This window comes from Belonocnema kinseyi, chromosome 7 (genome assembly GCF_010883055.1).
Source record: "Belonocnema kinseyi isolate 2016_QV_RU_SX_M_011 chromosome 7, B_treatae_v1, whole genome shotgun sequence".
Classification (NCBI taxonomy): domain Eukaryota; kingdom Metazoa; phylum Arthropoda; class Insecta; order Hymenoptera; family Cynipidae; genus Belonocnema; species Belonocnema kinseyi.
In genome coordinates this window covers 7,941,409-7,958,159 of record NC_046663.1, presented here as the reverse complement: position 1 = coordinate 7,958,159, position 16,751 = coordinate 7,941,409, and the positions used below count along the sequence as shown (strand labels likewise).

The following is a 16,751-nucleotide window of genomic DNA, read 5'->3' as shown; positions in this document are numbered from 1 at the left end:
GAAATTAGTATTTAGCATGACGTCATCGGAATGCAGACAACTTTTTGGGAAAATATTCTAAACGTAAAAGCAAGTCATAAATAGACGAATAGTAATATTTCTCAAGTGTAGAATGTATTTACTCAGTTATGTTCTATTCTTTTGACACTTTAAAAAGATTAATATTCAAACATTTATGACTTAATTTTACGTTCAGAATGTTTTGTCCTAAAAGGCGCATGCAGTTGCAGTCCCATGTTAAGAAATATATTAACCTTCCTGACATTTCTACCTATTCAATAGAGCTGTGCAGTCCCAGTGGGCACAAAATTTGGCGACGTCTTTACGACATCGTTACGATATCTTTACGACAACTTTACGACATCCTATGTCCATGTCGTTAAGGTGTCTTTACGATATCTTAAATAAGTCGTATGATCTGACGATGTCTTTACGATATGGCAAAGACACCAAAACGACATGGACATAGGATGTCGTAAAGTTGTCGTAAATATGTCGTAACGATGTCGTAAAGACGTCGCCAAATTTTGTGCCCCACTGGGGTTACTTGTAACTGGAGTTTTTTTACGTAAAATACCTAAGTCAAGTATTTTAGGTAGAAAACAGGTAAAATACCTAGTAAATTATATGCCAAGATGGCGGACCTGTAGAACTTTGCATAACCTCAATTTTTTGAATTTCTGGTACGGGCATTTGTAGGATTTTTTCCAATGCCAATATTTTTAATTAAAATACAATAATGTCAATGACACTGAAACAAAGCAAACACAAAAACACTTATGGCTTCCATAAATTCCATGGTATGGGATTAATTTTAAGCGTATACAAGTAAATAAAAATAATCAAAATCAAACAAATGTAACGCAATGTTTTTTTTTGCAACATAATATAAATGAATGTTGATTGTAAGCGCCTTTTGGTACATAGGTATGCAAATAATTTTGAAATATTTGTGTATTTGTTGATTTAAATATTTGTAATTGATATATTTTTTAGGAATACTGGTCAATTATTCTAACCTAAAAAGCCGTCGTAATTTCTCATTTTTCATACTCATATCCATGATTTGTTATTATTATTATAATGAAATATCGATCAATTTAATATTTAATTCCTTGAAAGATGTTCATATGTTTTTATATTCAATTTTGTCAAAAATGGTACCTAATAAAATATACACTGATAAAACAACTTCATTTTAATCAGCCCCCTGCATCGAAGTTAGTTCACTAGTACGATCAAGTGCGGGGTGGAGGCCAGATGGCGCTGTTAGTCTTTCCAGCCTATATTTATATGGCAAGAATAGGAAAGATTAGTGAAAAATTAATTTGATTAATATTTTTCGCAATGGCATTCGGTTTTATGTATGACAAATTAAAGTGTGAATATTTTTTAAGTTTTACTACTTCCAAAAAATTCAAAAACCTCCAAAAAATTTAATTTCTTTTATGTGCCAGAAGGTAAAGAAAATGTTAGAGCCTAACAAAAAGCCATCTTAAGAGAAAATTTTGTTGTAAAACCCGAGTGTGGCATGCGCGAGACATTTTTTTTACACAAGATATTTTGTGGGAGCGAAACACGATTTCAGAGGGTGGATTCACTGTTCTGGAAGTTGCAATAATCGATTGTTGTTTAATTTAACAGTCTTAATATTAGTGTTGTTTATATAATAATTGGCAAACATTTCATCTTTATCTAAAACGATATTTTGATTTTTAAACATTCTTTCGTTGAATTGTAAAAAAAAAAATAAAAAGCATTTATTTTAATAAAAATGATAGAAGATTTTATCTTAAACTAAAACTATATCTTTATATTTTAAAATTATTTTGTATAAATATTAAAAATTATATAAAGTCTAAGTATTTTAATAACAGGGAGGCCATTTTAATTCAAGAAAAAAATTCCCGGTTTTTTCTCGGTTCAGGAACATTTTTCACGGCCAATATAATTTACATGTAAAAAATTGAAAGTACTAACACTTTTCAATTTAACAATTTTTAATAAAATGTAGATAAACTACAAAATTAAGAATTTTTAATTTTTAGAAATTAATGAGTTCAAAGATTCAGACAAAAATTTAATTCACGTAATTTTTTTCAATGGTCTAAATTAAAGAATCGATTAATTTTGCATTTTTATATTATATTATTTTAAAAAATTGTAAGGCAGAAACGTTAAAAATTGAAAAATTAAATAAAAAAAAGAATACTTCTTAAATTATAAGTTAGATTATTTTCATTTTTGAAATGAATCGAATTTTTCCTACAATTTTTAGAAAATCCTGCAAATTAAAAAAAAATTCTTAAAATCTTTCAGATTTTTTCTTAGCAATTTTAGAAATCTTAATAGATCTTTTTGAATATTCTCTTTAAAAAAATTTCTAAAATGAAAAATTATTTTCAATTTTTCTAGGAATTTTAAGAAAATTTTTTTATTATTTTAAATCCTTTGACAATTCTTAAAAAGCTTCTATTTTTTTTTAAATCGGCAAAAATCTACATTTTGTTTTAAATTAAATAATTTCAAGTTCAAAATTAATTTCGAAACTTTTCAAAACTTCTAAATACCTTTTAAAATTACTCAAATTTTGTCTACAAATAGTAAGTGTTCAATTATTATATGTATATATGTCAAAATTTAACAAAGTGACTCACAAATAAAACAGTTTTTAAATAGAATAATTAAAATTGTAACGTTAAAAGTTTAAAAGCTCTCCGAAATTCTAGAGATTCAAACCTTTCTATGTAAAACAATTGAGTTTCAAATTTTTTACTTTTAAATATTTGGTGAAATATTTCTAACTATTCAATAATTATTCTTTTTCTCAATTAAACAAATTTTAAATTGAATAGAATAAAATTGAATATTTTAGACTGAAACAATATTTGACAAAAAATGCATTATTATGAAGTTATTTATAAATTGTGAATAATTTATAAATTTTAAATGAAAAGCTTGCATTTTTTAAATGACTAAGACTTTCGAATTGAAAACGTTTAATTTTTAACGTTAAAATCTGGAAATTCCTAAATTTTGAATGGAGTTCGAATCGTTTTTTTTAAAAATAAATTATTGTTTTCTTTTAATACTTAAAACACAGATTTATTAAAAAAATTATTTAATTAAATATGCAAGTATTCAAAACTGCATATTAAAATTCTTTAAATTAAAATTTCTAAAGTAGAAGATTTTTGGATTACGCATTATAAACTGAATGATGTCATAATTGAAAAGGATTAAAATTCAATTGGTGATTTAAAAAACTGTTATAAAACTCTTCTGTAGAAATATGAAAAACCAATCAAACACTGTATTTTAATAAACATTATTGAACATTTTATATTAAATTCAAACTGTATATGTATATTTTTTAATTCTTTCGTGTAAATATAAAAAATTTATTAAAAACTGTATGTATTTTTATGCGAAATATGGAATATGTTATCTTAAAGTGAAACGATATCTTTATTTTTTTAATTCTTTCATATAAAGATTAAAAAAATAAAAACTATATCTTCTTAATTTATTTATTTAAATTTAAGTTTTGTATGTTAATTAATCTTTCAATCAATTGGTTAAATCGTTTATTCCAATAAATCATCTGTTCTTGTATTAGGGCTACTATTGTTAATGAATTACTCATTTATACCAACATCTGACATTGTTAATTTCTATTATTTTTTATAAAATAAATTTGTTGTTTCACCATGCTTTTTTCAAACTTATTTTTTCCAAAACTACTTTATATAAATTTGATAGACGTATTTAGAATTCAATAATAAAATTAAGTATAATTATAAGTTTAATTTTGTCTCTTGAGTTGAAAAATACTTTAAATTTAGTTACTCCAAGTTACGATTGAAACCAATCACAAGTTCCCGCAGCTAGAAAAGAATATTTTAACGATTTTTTTTCACTTACTATTGCTCTTACATTTAACAAGGTATGGAGCTTTAATTATGCCATGCATAAAACCAATTGTCATTATGAATAATATAAATTTAATATAATTTCGAACTAATTTTGCCTATTCCTGCCATGTAAAAATAGACTGGAAAGACTCCCAGCGCCATCTGCGCCGTACGCTTCACTTAGCCCACTAGCGAACTACCACTAACGTACAATCGTTGCAGGGGACTGATTATAATAAACTTATGTATCTATGTGATTTTTAAAATTTATTTCAAGTAATGTTTGCAATGGGAAACAAGTTTTAGATGTTATATTTGTAGAGGGAAACGGGAACCGTAGAACGTAATGTCCCATATACGCGTAATTTACATCGTGTAAGATACTAGACTTGAAAAATACCTAGTAATTTTCCGTAAAAAACCACGTAAATTACCTAGGGTATTTTACTTACTCATCACTGATATCCAAAAAATGAATTGTTATATTTATCACGTTGTCCGCCAACAAAAACAAGAAAAACACTGATGCATGCAGTGATGTTAACGGACCGTGACTTTTTGAAGTACGTAAGTGCTGCAAAGCGCGGGTCTATTTAAACTTACAAACTATAACATTGCAATATTACATTAATCATAAATCATTGAAGGAATTAAGCTAATTCTTAGATTCCATTTAATGAATTTAAAAAGACCCGCGCATTTCGGCACATGCGCAGTTGAAAAAGTTGCTTACAGCGCCCTCATCGATACATGTCCGGGGTAGCCAATAAACGTCGCGTTACAAAAATAACCTGAAGGTCACGATTGTGGTGGGGGGGGGGGGTCCCCCCGCCAGCCTTAAAACTATCGAACGAGCACGTCTCAAGGCCATTTTTACCAAATAAGGTGAATTTTCAAACCAATTAAACGAATTTTCAACAAAATGGTTGAATTTTCTAGCAAGAAAGATTTTTTCAGCCCTGAAAGAAGAAATCAACAACAAAAATGGTTAAATTTTCTACGAAAAAGGTTACTTTTCTACCAACGTAGATGAATTTGTAACCAAAAAGATTAATTTTCTAGAATAAAAGACTAATTTTCAACAAGTACATGAATTTTAAACCAAATAGTTAAGTTTTCAATAAAGCAGATCGTTATTAGAAAAAAATAGAAGATTTCAATTTTGTAGTTGAAAAAATGAATTTTTCAACCAGGTAAAAGACCAGTTTTGAACAAAATAGTAGAATCATGAACTAAAACGAATTAATTTTCCACCAAAAAGTTGCATTTTTAACCAAAAGTGATAACATTTCTACCAACAGAGATGAATTTTCATGCAGAAATCCTAGCTAAATTTCAAAATATAAACTTGTAATATTAAATTAATAATAAATTATTTCAAGAAACTAGCCATTTCTTAGATTCGATTTAATTAATTGGTTAAAACTGAAAATTTGCTTCAAATATTTATCTGTAAATAAATTATTATTATTGATAGTATTTATTAGGTATTTCAGGTTTGGTCGGGGAAATCGAAAATGTCTTTACACCGGGGGCCAAACAATAATACCAATTGCATAGGACGAAATTTAATTTTTTTAATATCTCGGAAAAAAATAATTTTTTATGATAAATATATTTGGATATTATGCTTACTTTTGTAAAGCTGTTCAATTACATAATAAAATCGATAATTTTTTTGTACTGATTTTAATATTTAGGGGTTAGTTGATTTTTCAAATTCGTTGATGACAAAATGGCGGTTGCGCAGCATTTCTCGGTCGGCGCCTTTTTTATTCAGGTGTCCACGGGCGAAAACCTAACTTCCGCAATTTTTAACGTGGAACACAAAACCAAAGTTTTTTGATTCTATAAAACAACAGCATGAGACGCTCGTAGATTTTATTTGGATATACTGATTTTCGCAATATGGTCCACTTTAAAAAAAAGTTAAAAATTTTATGAAAAAATCGTTACTAAATTGTTGATAAAAAAACTATGCAATATGAAAAAAATCCTACGTGCGTCGCTGGAGAAAGGAATTTTGAATATATTTAAAAAATTTCAGATCAATCGGTGAGGATTTGTTCGTGTTATGTTTCCCCCCAGTTAAAAAAAATGGTTACGTGAAAAACGCGTTTAAAGTTTTAAGTACTCTAAAATCACCGGGGCATACCGGAGAGGTGTCGCAGCAGAATTAAAAACTTGATCATTTAGACATTTTTTCTGTCCTTCATCTTTTAGTATATTATTTTTAAGACCCTAAAGGACCTTTTGAGCAAAAACAAATTTCGATTTTTTGAAAATTCTATAGTGGTGTACCCCTTAATTGAATAGGGTTAGAAAAATAAAGAATAATATCCAGATGTACTTAGCATAAAAATAATTTTTTACACGTTTATTATAAAACTTAAATGTTGTCCATTGCAATTGGTATTATTGCTTGGCGCTTGGCGTCTTGCCAGGTCACATCACAACATGAAATGTCTAATTGATTTAAAAAAGACCCGCGCTTTTCGGTACATGCGCAGTCGAATAAGTTACTCACAGCGCGCCAATGAACGTCGTTTGACAAAAATAACCTGAAGGTCACGGTAGAGGTGCGGGCCCCTCTGGCCGTAAAATTATCGACTCATTACGTTTCAAGGCCTTTCAAATAGGCCAGTTTTAACTTTGTATCTTTTCCCCCGGGATTTATTAATGATAATTCATGTAGTTATTTAAATTTAAGAACTCTACTCGAGACTAAATGAGAAATAAATTGACAACATACCGTAATTTATATTAGGTTGGACAGAAGGGATTTTTAAATACTCTCGAAAGTTTTCAACAGCTATTTCATCTAGTTGTGCTTCACTAGTAGCCATTTTATCACTGATTATTTAATACAATTTTTTCATAAAAAGTTTCAGTATATAATGCTCATTCCTGCTGCGGGAAAAAACTGGTTTACGGTTTCTACTATTTCAAGTAAACACTGAAAGACCTCTTTTATCGCCTGTTTTGAAAAGCAGATAAGCATGATGAATTAGAATAGTCTATATTTAGACAATAGGAACGAAAGTTGCGCGATAAGAAATGCCTTGGCTTACAATTATTCGAGGTTTCCTGAATGATGAATTAAAGTTTAATTTTAGAAGGTATTTTAGGTTTATAGTAAATACTTCTTCCAAAAGTTGAAAATTCGAATGTTTTAAGATAAATGTTCGGGTGCCCAACAAAAATTTGAATTTTGCAAACGCTAACACGTAAGTTCCTTGCTTTCAGTAAAAAAGCTGGGTGGCCTTAAATCAGGAAAATCCTGGAAATCAGGAAAACGCCAGGGAATTGTTGTTGTTGCACAAATGAGGGAATTTCTATAAGAGGCACTTAAAATAACATAAAAACATAATAAATTTTAAAAATGAAATTTTTTCTGAAAAAAAATAATTGAAAATTTTTTTTTATTCATAGCTTCATCTAGCCTGAAAAGACGTCAAAAAATTTCTGTTATTTGAAGGTCTATCCACAATAGGACCTGGCAAGTCGACGAAGCATCGACGAAATGCTCGTGCAGCTGTTGCTGACTGTTGGAATTTTTTGACGTTCAAGCTTATCTTTATTGAAAATTGACCCCCCCCCTGCGTGATACCTTTTTTTAAATTTAAATTTTAATATGTTTTATTCCGTTTATAAAATATTCTATACTAAAAATTTCCCAAGATTTATATTCTGATATTTCAATATTAATGGCCAGGGAAAATGAAAAATTGGTCTGGGAAAAATGAGGGATTTTAGGTCTTTTTGGATGTTCATATTTTTAATTTAAATATTTCTGATTTAAAATTATGATATTTTTTTATTGAAACTGTTAAAAAATCATTCTTTTGTTAAAGATTCGTCATTTATTTTGAAAATACATTTTTTTTTGGTTGAAAATTCTTTGTGGTTGTTATTAAAAATTAATTTGTTTAACAGAAGAAGTTGCTATATCAGTTGTAGATTCATAATTTTGGTTGAAAGTTGATCCATTTTGTTAAAAAATTGATCTTTAATTAAAAATAGAACTACTTGGGTAAATGTTCAATTTCTTTATTAATTTTGTTTTTATTTTTGAAGTTTATCTCTTTAGGTGAAAATTTAACTGTTTGATTAGAAATTCGTTTTTTTTTTTGCTTAAAACTCATTTTTGAACTGAAATTTAACTTTTTGATTTTTTGTTAAAAATTGAACCACTTGCTTCAAGGTTGAACCACTTTGTTAAAAAATCATTCTATTCTTAAGATTCATCATTTTAGAGGAAAATTCACTTTTTTTTTGCTTGAAAATTCTTTTTGTTGTTGTTTGAAATTAAATTTTTTAATTGAAAATGTAACTATTTCAGTTGTAGATGCATCATTTTATAAAAAAATTTATCTCTCCGGCTAAAGGTTGAACTATTTCCTTAAAAATTTGATGATTTTTTTTTAAATTTTATTTCCAATTCCAATTTGTTTAGAAATTATTCTTTTATTACATAAATTTCCGGAACAGAAAATGTACGTTTTTCATTATTAATTGAAAATTGGTTTTTTTTTTGTATGAAACTAATATTCTTGGTGTGAAATTTCAACAAATCTTTATTTTTTGAAAATTGGTCTTTTTGGGTGGAAAATTCATGTATTTTTTTTTGAAAATTCGTCTTTTTCAGTAGAAATAGCCTTACGCCCTTAATACACACTACAGTCGAATTCTTTAAATTTGAATAAACGTTAAAACAGTTTAAAGTTATATTAAGGGTGACCCTGCATCATTACATATATAACATTATTTATTCTACAGAATTATCAATAATTATTATATTTCAAAAATTACAGAGACGCACAAAAAAAACTCAAAGTCCACGGAGGCGACCTTTGGGGTTCTATGGGTTTTGGGTCGCTGATTCCGAATCGTTTGTCATTTTTTTCCAGATCAGATCGCTTTCAAGGTCATTTGAAGGTCAAATGAAGAAAATATTGCTGAAAAAATCTGAAAAAATTCAGACATAGGTTTTTTAGCACGCTGAATCCGAATCCATTGTCGGTTGAACTTCATTAGTTCAAGATCAAGGTCATTTGAAGGTCAAACCAACAAAATAATCTCCAAAAAATTTGTAAAATTTACATATAGGTTTTGAGGGTCGCTGAATACAAATCCAAGTTTGATTTAATCATATCTGGTTATCTGAAGGTCATCTGAGATCATTTGAAGGTCGAATTCGGAAAAAAGGCTAAAAAATCTGAATAAATCCAAGTGTAGGTTTTTGAGCATGCTGAATCCGAATCCGGTGTCGGTTGATCTTCATAAGCTCAAGGTCAAGGTCAAATCAATGTGGTACTGTTAAAAAAATGTTTAAAAAAATTAATTTAGAATCATCTTTAGTTTTTCGTCTATATAGAAACTGGCTTTGTACCCATGGCTTTGTACCCATAAGAATGGTATTTCTTTAAAAAAGAAGTGGGTTCTTTTTGCCCTAATATGGTAAAAAATACATTTTTTATAAATGTCCACATGTATTTGTAGTTATGAGTGAATGTTTGCGTGTGTGCATGTGTGGATCTGCGGATGCATGGATGTGCGGATGTACACAGTCCGAACTTAATGATCTCGTAAGAGATTTTGGACTACCCAAAGATGCTGCGGAACATTTAGCTTCAGTTTTAAAAAGTAAAAATTTATTAGAAAAAGGTACGAAAGTAACGTTTTATAGAAAAAGAAATGAGAGTTTTAAGCAATATTTCGAAGAAAAAGTCTTTGATGAAGAAAAATTAGTTTACTGTTCAAATGTGAGAGGACTGATGGAAGAACTTAAGCCAAATACTTATAAAGATAATGATTGGAGACTGTTTATTGACTCGTCAAAAAGAAGTTTAAAAGCTGTAATACTTCACAACACAAATCAATATGCCGCAATACCTGTCGCACACTTTACGAGAATGAAAGAATCCTTCACTTATCCTAAAAAAACTTCTAGAGGCCATTGAATACAAAACATATAATTGGCTTATATGTTGTGATTTGAAAGTTTCAGGTATGTTGCTAAGACAGCAGTCTGGATTTACAAAAAATCAGTGTTTCCTGTGCCTTTGGGATGGTAGAGATCGCGAAAAACATTACACGAATCATAAGTGGGCTGAAAGGAAATCACTTGAAATAGGAAAAGGAAATATCATTGAATCGGCCCTGGTTGATCCAAAAAAAAGTATTGATTCCTCCATTACATATTAAATTAGGAGCCATGAAGCAATTTGTGAAAGCCTTAGATGCAAATAGTCGATGTTTTAAATACTTGGAAAAGAAGTTTCAATATAAATCTGATGCCAAGTTGAAAGAAGGGATTTTTGATGGTCCAGAAATAAGTCATGAAAAACTTTTTAAGAAATAAAAGATGTGAAAATTAAAAAGTTATAGTAGCCGAAATGATTAAGAACTTTGGAAAAATGGGGTGCATGATGTCATACAAATTGCACTTCCTGCATAATCACCTGGATCGATTCCCGGAGAATTGTGGCGATTACAGTGAAGAGCAAGGAGAGGCTTCCATCAAGACAAAAAAGAAATGGAAAAGCGCTACCAAGGCAGATGGGATGTCGCTATGATGGCTGATTACTGCTGGTCACTGAAAAGAGAGTGTAAAACTACAGGCAAAAAGCGAAAAAAACCGTTACGTCGATCATTTGATAGTAAGATGTACGGTATGAGCGGAGAACATGAACACAAGTTGATACAAAAAAATATGTATATCGTAATTGTTTATGAGGGATTTTTAATTTTTTGATCTTATTATGAGCTTGTACGTGAATTGATGAAGGTCTATCAAACTCGATATATGGGTTGTTATTTTCATATTTCAATGACCTTGAAAATACTAGATATGGTCAGAATGACCTGGGATTTAGATTCTACGACTCTTAAAACTTATATATATATAAATTTTTACAAATTTTTTTGAGGTTATTTTGTTAGTTTGACCTTCAAATGACCTTCATTTTGAACTAATAAAGGTCAACCGACACCGCATTCGAATTCAGCATGCTAAAAAACCTATGCCTGAATTTTTTTCAGATTTTTTCAGCAATATTTTCTTCATTTGACCTTCAAATGACCTTGAAAGCGATCTGATCTGAAAAAACCGACAAACGATTCGTAATCAGCGCCCCAAAATCCATAGAACCCCAAAGGTCGCCTCCGTGGACTTTGACTTTTTTGGTGTACGTTACGCCAAAAACGTAATATACGTAGAAAATACTCGAGCTACGTGTAATTGTCCAACCCTGCCTCGGGCACTGTCACTATCAGGATCCGGCGAATCGGAAACTGTAAGCGCACGTGACCTAATCTCTCAGCCAATCGGCGTCAAGTTACAGGAGCGTTTCGTGCCAAATTAAGTATGCATATGTACTACATATCTCAGAGATGGAGCTTCGAGGAAGCGACGGCTCTGGGTTAATCACCTGATTCTTACAGTGTCTTCGAAACAGCTGACGACAGTGTCCGAGGTGTGACAGTTTCCGAAGCTGCAGTGTCCGAGGTTCGACTGTATACTTTTTGTCCTACCCTCCTTGAAACAAGCATGTGAAGCAGATAGATGGAATTTGGTGCGCACGACTAGACAGGGCCTGGATCGATTAATCCCTCTGTATCTCTCTTATTTCTCCCTTTCACCATTCTCCCTTTCCCATTTTCCTTTCCCGTTTCTCATTCCCCTTCACCAATTTCCTGTTCACTTTTCAACTGTTGCCCTTTCTCGTTTTCCCCTTCCCCTTTACCCCCTCTCCTCCTATTCCCTCTTTCCCCCCCTTTTCCCTTTCCACCTTTTTTCCCTTGCCCCCTTTTTCAATCCCCTTTACCGTTTTCCTTTCCCGTTTCCACCCTTCCCTCCTTTCTTCATTTCCCGTTCCCTTTACCATTATCCTACTCTTTTATTTCCCCTTTTCCCATTTCTGCCTTTTCGTTTTCGCTTTTCACGCTTTTCGGGTTTCACATTTTTTCTTTTATTTTCCTTTCCTCCATTCCCTTTTACTGGTTCACTTTCCCCTTCACATTTTCATCCTTTCCCCTTTCGCTTCAACCTTTCCCTCTTTTTCCAAATTCCCCCAGTAGATAGGTAGGGGCTGTTCTGGCTCACTTTTTTCCGTACGAATGGCAAACTTGCGGCTAGAGAGCAGCAGGCTGTAAGATTAGTTTCGCTCCTTGTGCTGACTTGCGAATCACAGTTTTGAAGCATCCGATCCGCACTATCGATATTAACAATCAATACATAAAAATCATGGGAATGGAATTTTTCAGCCCCAAAAATATGGAATAGGATATGATATGATATAGGATATCGTAATATTAGCTATTTAATACCTGTTATTCCGTGAATTGATGTTTTTCACCTCAAAATAATATAATGTATATATTAAATGTTTATCGCAATGGTGCGTCATTGTAAATTTTCAAGATCTGCAACCACACTCAATGACTCATGGCTGCCTTTTTTGTGCGCCGACACGATTAGTCAGGGATGAAATTAGATGATAGGTATTAGGAAATTTAATACGGAAAAACAATGAGATGCAAGTTACATAGAATTCTGATAATTGTTTTCTTTAAAAATGGTATTATGTTACATGCATTACTGAGAAAATAAGGCATTATATCGTGCTTTTTTATGCAGGTTCGAACACGTTTCTCGGCAAACAAAATTCCATTCTGATGACGTCACCATAGTTCCAGGAATCCTTATCTACAGTGTTGCCATGTTTCAACAATCTTGAAAGAGTCGACAGGGAAGAAAAAGTGTTCCTTAAAGGTTTTCCTTTGATATTTGCCGACAAGGGCATCATATTTCATATAATGTTAAACAATTCCTGGGCCAAACAAAATACTATTCTGTTGACGTCATTGTGATTCCTGGAATCCTTATCGACAGTGTTGCCGTATTGCAAATAACTTTAAATCTGTGTAGTTTTTCTATAAGGGTCATCAATTAATAACAACACTTTAAATAACTTGACCCAAAAACATCCGGATATTAAACAAAATATTGACGAAGAACATTCTGCTATCCGTGGGTCAAAAACATTCGATTATGATGTCAATTGGTGATCTGAAGACTACAAGGAGAAAATTCAAGAAGTTGCTCAAGACAGGAACTGGTGTGAGTGAGGCTTCGAAGAAACTGAGTGAGAGGGTGAGTTGGGATGATGTAGAAAGTGTGTTTCGAACACTAATAAGAACGGGACTTATAACAAATTTAATTCATAAATATTTAAATACATTTTTAGATGACGTAAACGCATGTTCATTCCGCGAACTAGGAATGCAATTAATAGTATAGGTAATATCAAAGTTTGCGTTGAATTCACAGGTATTTTCAAGGCATTAGTAGGAGGGAAGGAAAAAACCGAGGCAAAACGTGTTTACACTAAAAATAATTCTATTTTAACGTCTAAGAATATTAGTGGATGGTTTGAGGAAAAAATTCGTCAACAAGCTAAATTTAAAATTGAAGATTTAAAAACATCAGATTCAGGTTGGAGATTAATAGAAATTATCAGCTTAACGGTTAACATAAATAGATACGTCCCTTTTCAAGTTGGAGCTTCAACTTTCACTGAATTATCTGATTGTATGCAGAGAAAAAAGCTGTGGTTAATATTAAAAATAAAGACTCGTATTGTTTTCTCTGGTCAGTAATGGCAGCTCCTCACCCAGTTGAAAAAATGTAATGAGCCCAAGTTTCCAATCACTCTTGAGGATATTCCAAAATTTGAGAAAATGAACGGTTTAAGTATAAAGGTTTATGTATTAGAGTCTGATAAATACAGTAAGAAAGAGGAAATTGTTCTAGTTTTTTTAAGCAAGGGCAAATCTAAAAAACCTACTATTCACCTTCCTATGATTGAAAATACTAACTTTGATTCCGATGCAGAAGTGTGTCATTTTGCTTTGATCAAAAATCTATCTAGTGAAATCACAAATAACAAAAGGCAAGTGGTGCACTTACTTTTGTGACAGGTCTTTGTGTCACTTTAAATGTAAGAAATCTCTTGGAAAACATAGAATTGATTGTGATAATCGGAATAATAATTGCACCCTAATACTCCCCATAACATTTAAAAATTTAAAAATTATAAATACAAAGAAAGGGATCGATTTGCAGTATGTGCTGATATAGAGTGTTTTGTTAGAGCCAGTTACAAATATGCATGGAAATGTTTATCAGAAAAATATACCTACAAGTGTTGCTTATTACAAAAAAGGAATTTTCGACGATTCACAATCTGAACCTCAAGTTTACCGTGGAAAAGACTACATCACGTGGTTTGTCCATGAGTCGAAAAAGTTAGCTGAGAAAGTAGATTCTTATTTTAAAAATGCAGTGCCCATGGAACTTTGATTTTCAAAACGCAAAAGTTTTTCATATTTGCAAACAAGATTTTAACAAAGATGCTGTTAAACATCGGGATCACGGCCATTTTACAGGTAAATACCGTGGCCCTTCTCATGACTTGTGTAAAGTAAATTACCAAGACTCACATGTAATTCCGATAGTATTTCATAATTTATCTGGCTACGACTCTCACTTTTTCATCAAAGAATTGGCAACAAGCTTTGAGGGTGATAACTTATTATTACCTATCAACAAGAAAAAATATATATCCTTTACAAAAAGGGTGCAAAATACAAAAGTTAAACTCAAATTCATAGACTTTTTTCGATTTATGCCAAGTAGTCTCTCCAAATTAGCTTCAAATCTTAGCAATGATAAAAAATTGATTACAAGAAAATTTTCAAAAAATGATGATGAATTTGAATTATTAACAAGAAAAGGTGTATTTCCATACGATTATGTTGATAATTAGCAGAAATTAGATGAAAATTGACTGCCAGCAAAAGAGGAATTTTATTCAAAATTTAATGATGAGGTTATTTCAGATGAAGATTATTATCATGCGTGCAAGGTCTGGGAAAAATTTAACTTAAAAAAGTTAGGCGAATATTTGGATTTATACTTAAAAATTATCTTTTTCTCTTGGCGGACATTTTTTAAAGTTTTAGATGTCGTTGCATGGAAACTTATAATTTAGAACCATTGCACTACTGTACAGCACCAGGGCTTTCTTTCGATGCTATGTTAAAGTATACTGGAATTGAACTCGAGCTATTAACTGATATAGAAATGTCATTACTTGTTGAAGGAACAATAAAAGGTGTTGTGTCTCAGTGCTCCAAAAGGTATACGAAAGCAAATAATAGATTCATGGAGTCGAATTTTGATGAAAATGTACAAGAGTCCTATATCACTTTTTTCGATATAAATAATCAATACGGTAAAGCAATGAGCCAATATTTACCCTATAACAATTTAAAATAATTCCTTGATTTTGAAAACAAACTTAATTTTTTCAACATTCCCGATGAGTCAGAAATAGGTTATATTCATGAAGTACGTTTGGAATATCCTGAAGAACTCTATGATTTGCGTAAAGACCTATCATTATGTCCAGAGCATTTTGTACCTCCTCTTCCAACAGATAAAATCCCGAAACTAGTTACCAATTTGAAATTATTGACGAATTACGTTATCCATTGTCAAAACTTAAAACAGTATTTAAAATTGGGAATGAAGCTTGTTAAAATTCATTGAATTTTAGAATTCAAGCAAAATCCATGGCTAAAAGCCTATATTGATTTGAATAATGATTTGAGAAAGAAGCCAAAAAATGAATTTGAAAAAAATTTCGTCCCACTTATGAACAACTCTGTATTGGGAAAGACCATGGAGAACGTAAGGAAGCACAAAGATGTTAGGTTAGTAACAAAGTGGGGAGGAGGATGGGGTGCAAAATCTCTGATTGCCAAAACAAACTTTCATAGCTGCACTATATTTGGTGATGACATGGTGATCATTGAAATGAGTAAAACCAAACTTCAATTCAATAAGCCCATCTATATAGGCATCACAGTTCTAGACATATCAAAGATAATGATTTACGATTTTCATTATAATTACATGAACTACACATTCGGTGACAAGGCAAAATTACTCTACACCAACAAAGACAGCTTGATTTACCACACTACAGAACCAAACGTTTATGAGTACATTAAAAACGATTCCGATGAATTTGACACCTCAAACTATCCACTAAATAATGTATACGAAATTGAATGACTAAAAGAGTCTTGGCACTCATAAAGGACGAATATAACGGGAAAATTTTAACTGAATTTGTGCGGCTAGGGTCAAAATTGTATTCCTATAAAGTTTTGGGCGAAGAAGGGGAGAAAAAGAAAGCCAAAGGGATTAAAGGGTCCACTTTGAGGACAATTACGTTTAAGGACTATAGGCAAACTTTGCTACTTTATCAAATTCTTACTCGACCTCAACGGTTAATTCGAAGCGGAAAACATGAAGTTCACTCCATTGAGCAAAACAAGATCGCCCTCAGCTGGCTAGATGATAAGAGGATGCTGCTCCTCATATAACCGACACACTTCCATGGGGCTACAAAATTCAATCACAGGAGGCAATGGATGTTGATAAAAAGTAATATTCATTTTCCAAAAAAAGAATTCAATTCTCAAGGAAGAGTTGAAATTGTATAAAGCGATTCTAAAAAGCATGTATGAGTGTTCATCTTTTAAGTGTGTTTCATTCTCAAGGGAGATTTGAAATTGTGTACAGCGATTATTAAATGTGTGTAGAAACAAGAGCGGCGATAAGTATGATGAGCGATGTAACATATGAGTGGAGGGGAGAGAGAGAGCGACTTAGGATTAGTATATAACCTTTAATGTAGTAGATATAGTCTACAGTCTACATATTGCAGTAACTGAAATGTATAATTGGCGGAAGAAATCGAA

At 31.3% G+C, this 16,751-nt stretch overlaps 1 protein-coding gene and 1 long non-coding RNA gene across 2 annotated transcripts in view; one reads left to right on the top strand and one right to left on the bottom strand.

Annotated features, from left to right (window-relative positions):
• LOC117176059 (aminoacylase-1-like) overlaps positions 1–6,804 on the bottom strand; it is a 33,613-nt gene extending 26,809 nt beyond the window's left edge. The window contains exon 1 of the mRNA XM_033366061.1: positions 6,667–6,804. Coding sequence (XP_033221952.1) covers positions 6,667–6,760 — 94 coding nt within the window. The 5' untranslated portion in view covers positions 6,761–6,804. The remainder of the gene's footprint in view (positions 1–6,666) is intronic.
• Positions 1–12,657, top strand: part of LOC117176061 — a 46,408-nt gene extending 33,751 nt beyond the window's left edge. Inside the window, exon 3 of the long non-coding RNA XR_004467577.1 lies at positions 12,556–12,657. This is a non-coding gene — a long non-coding RNA (uncharacterized LOC117176061). The remainder of the gene's footprint in view (positions 1–12,555) is intronic.
• The last annotated feature ends 4,094 nt before the right edge of the window (positions 12,658–16,751 follow it).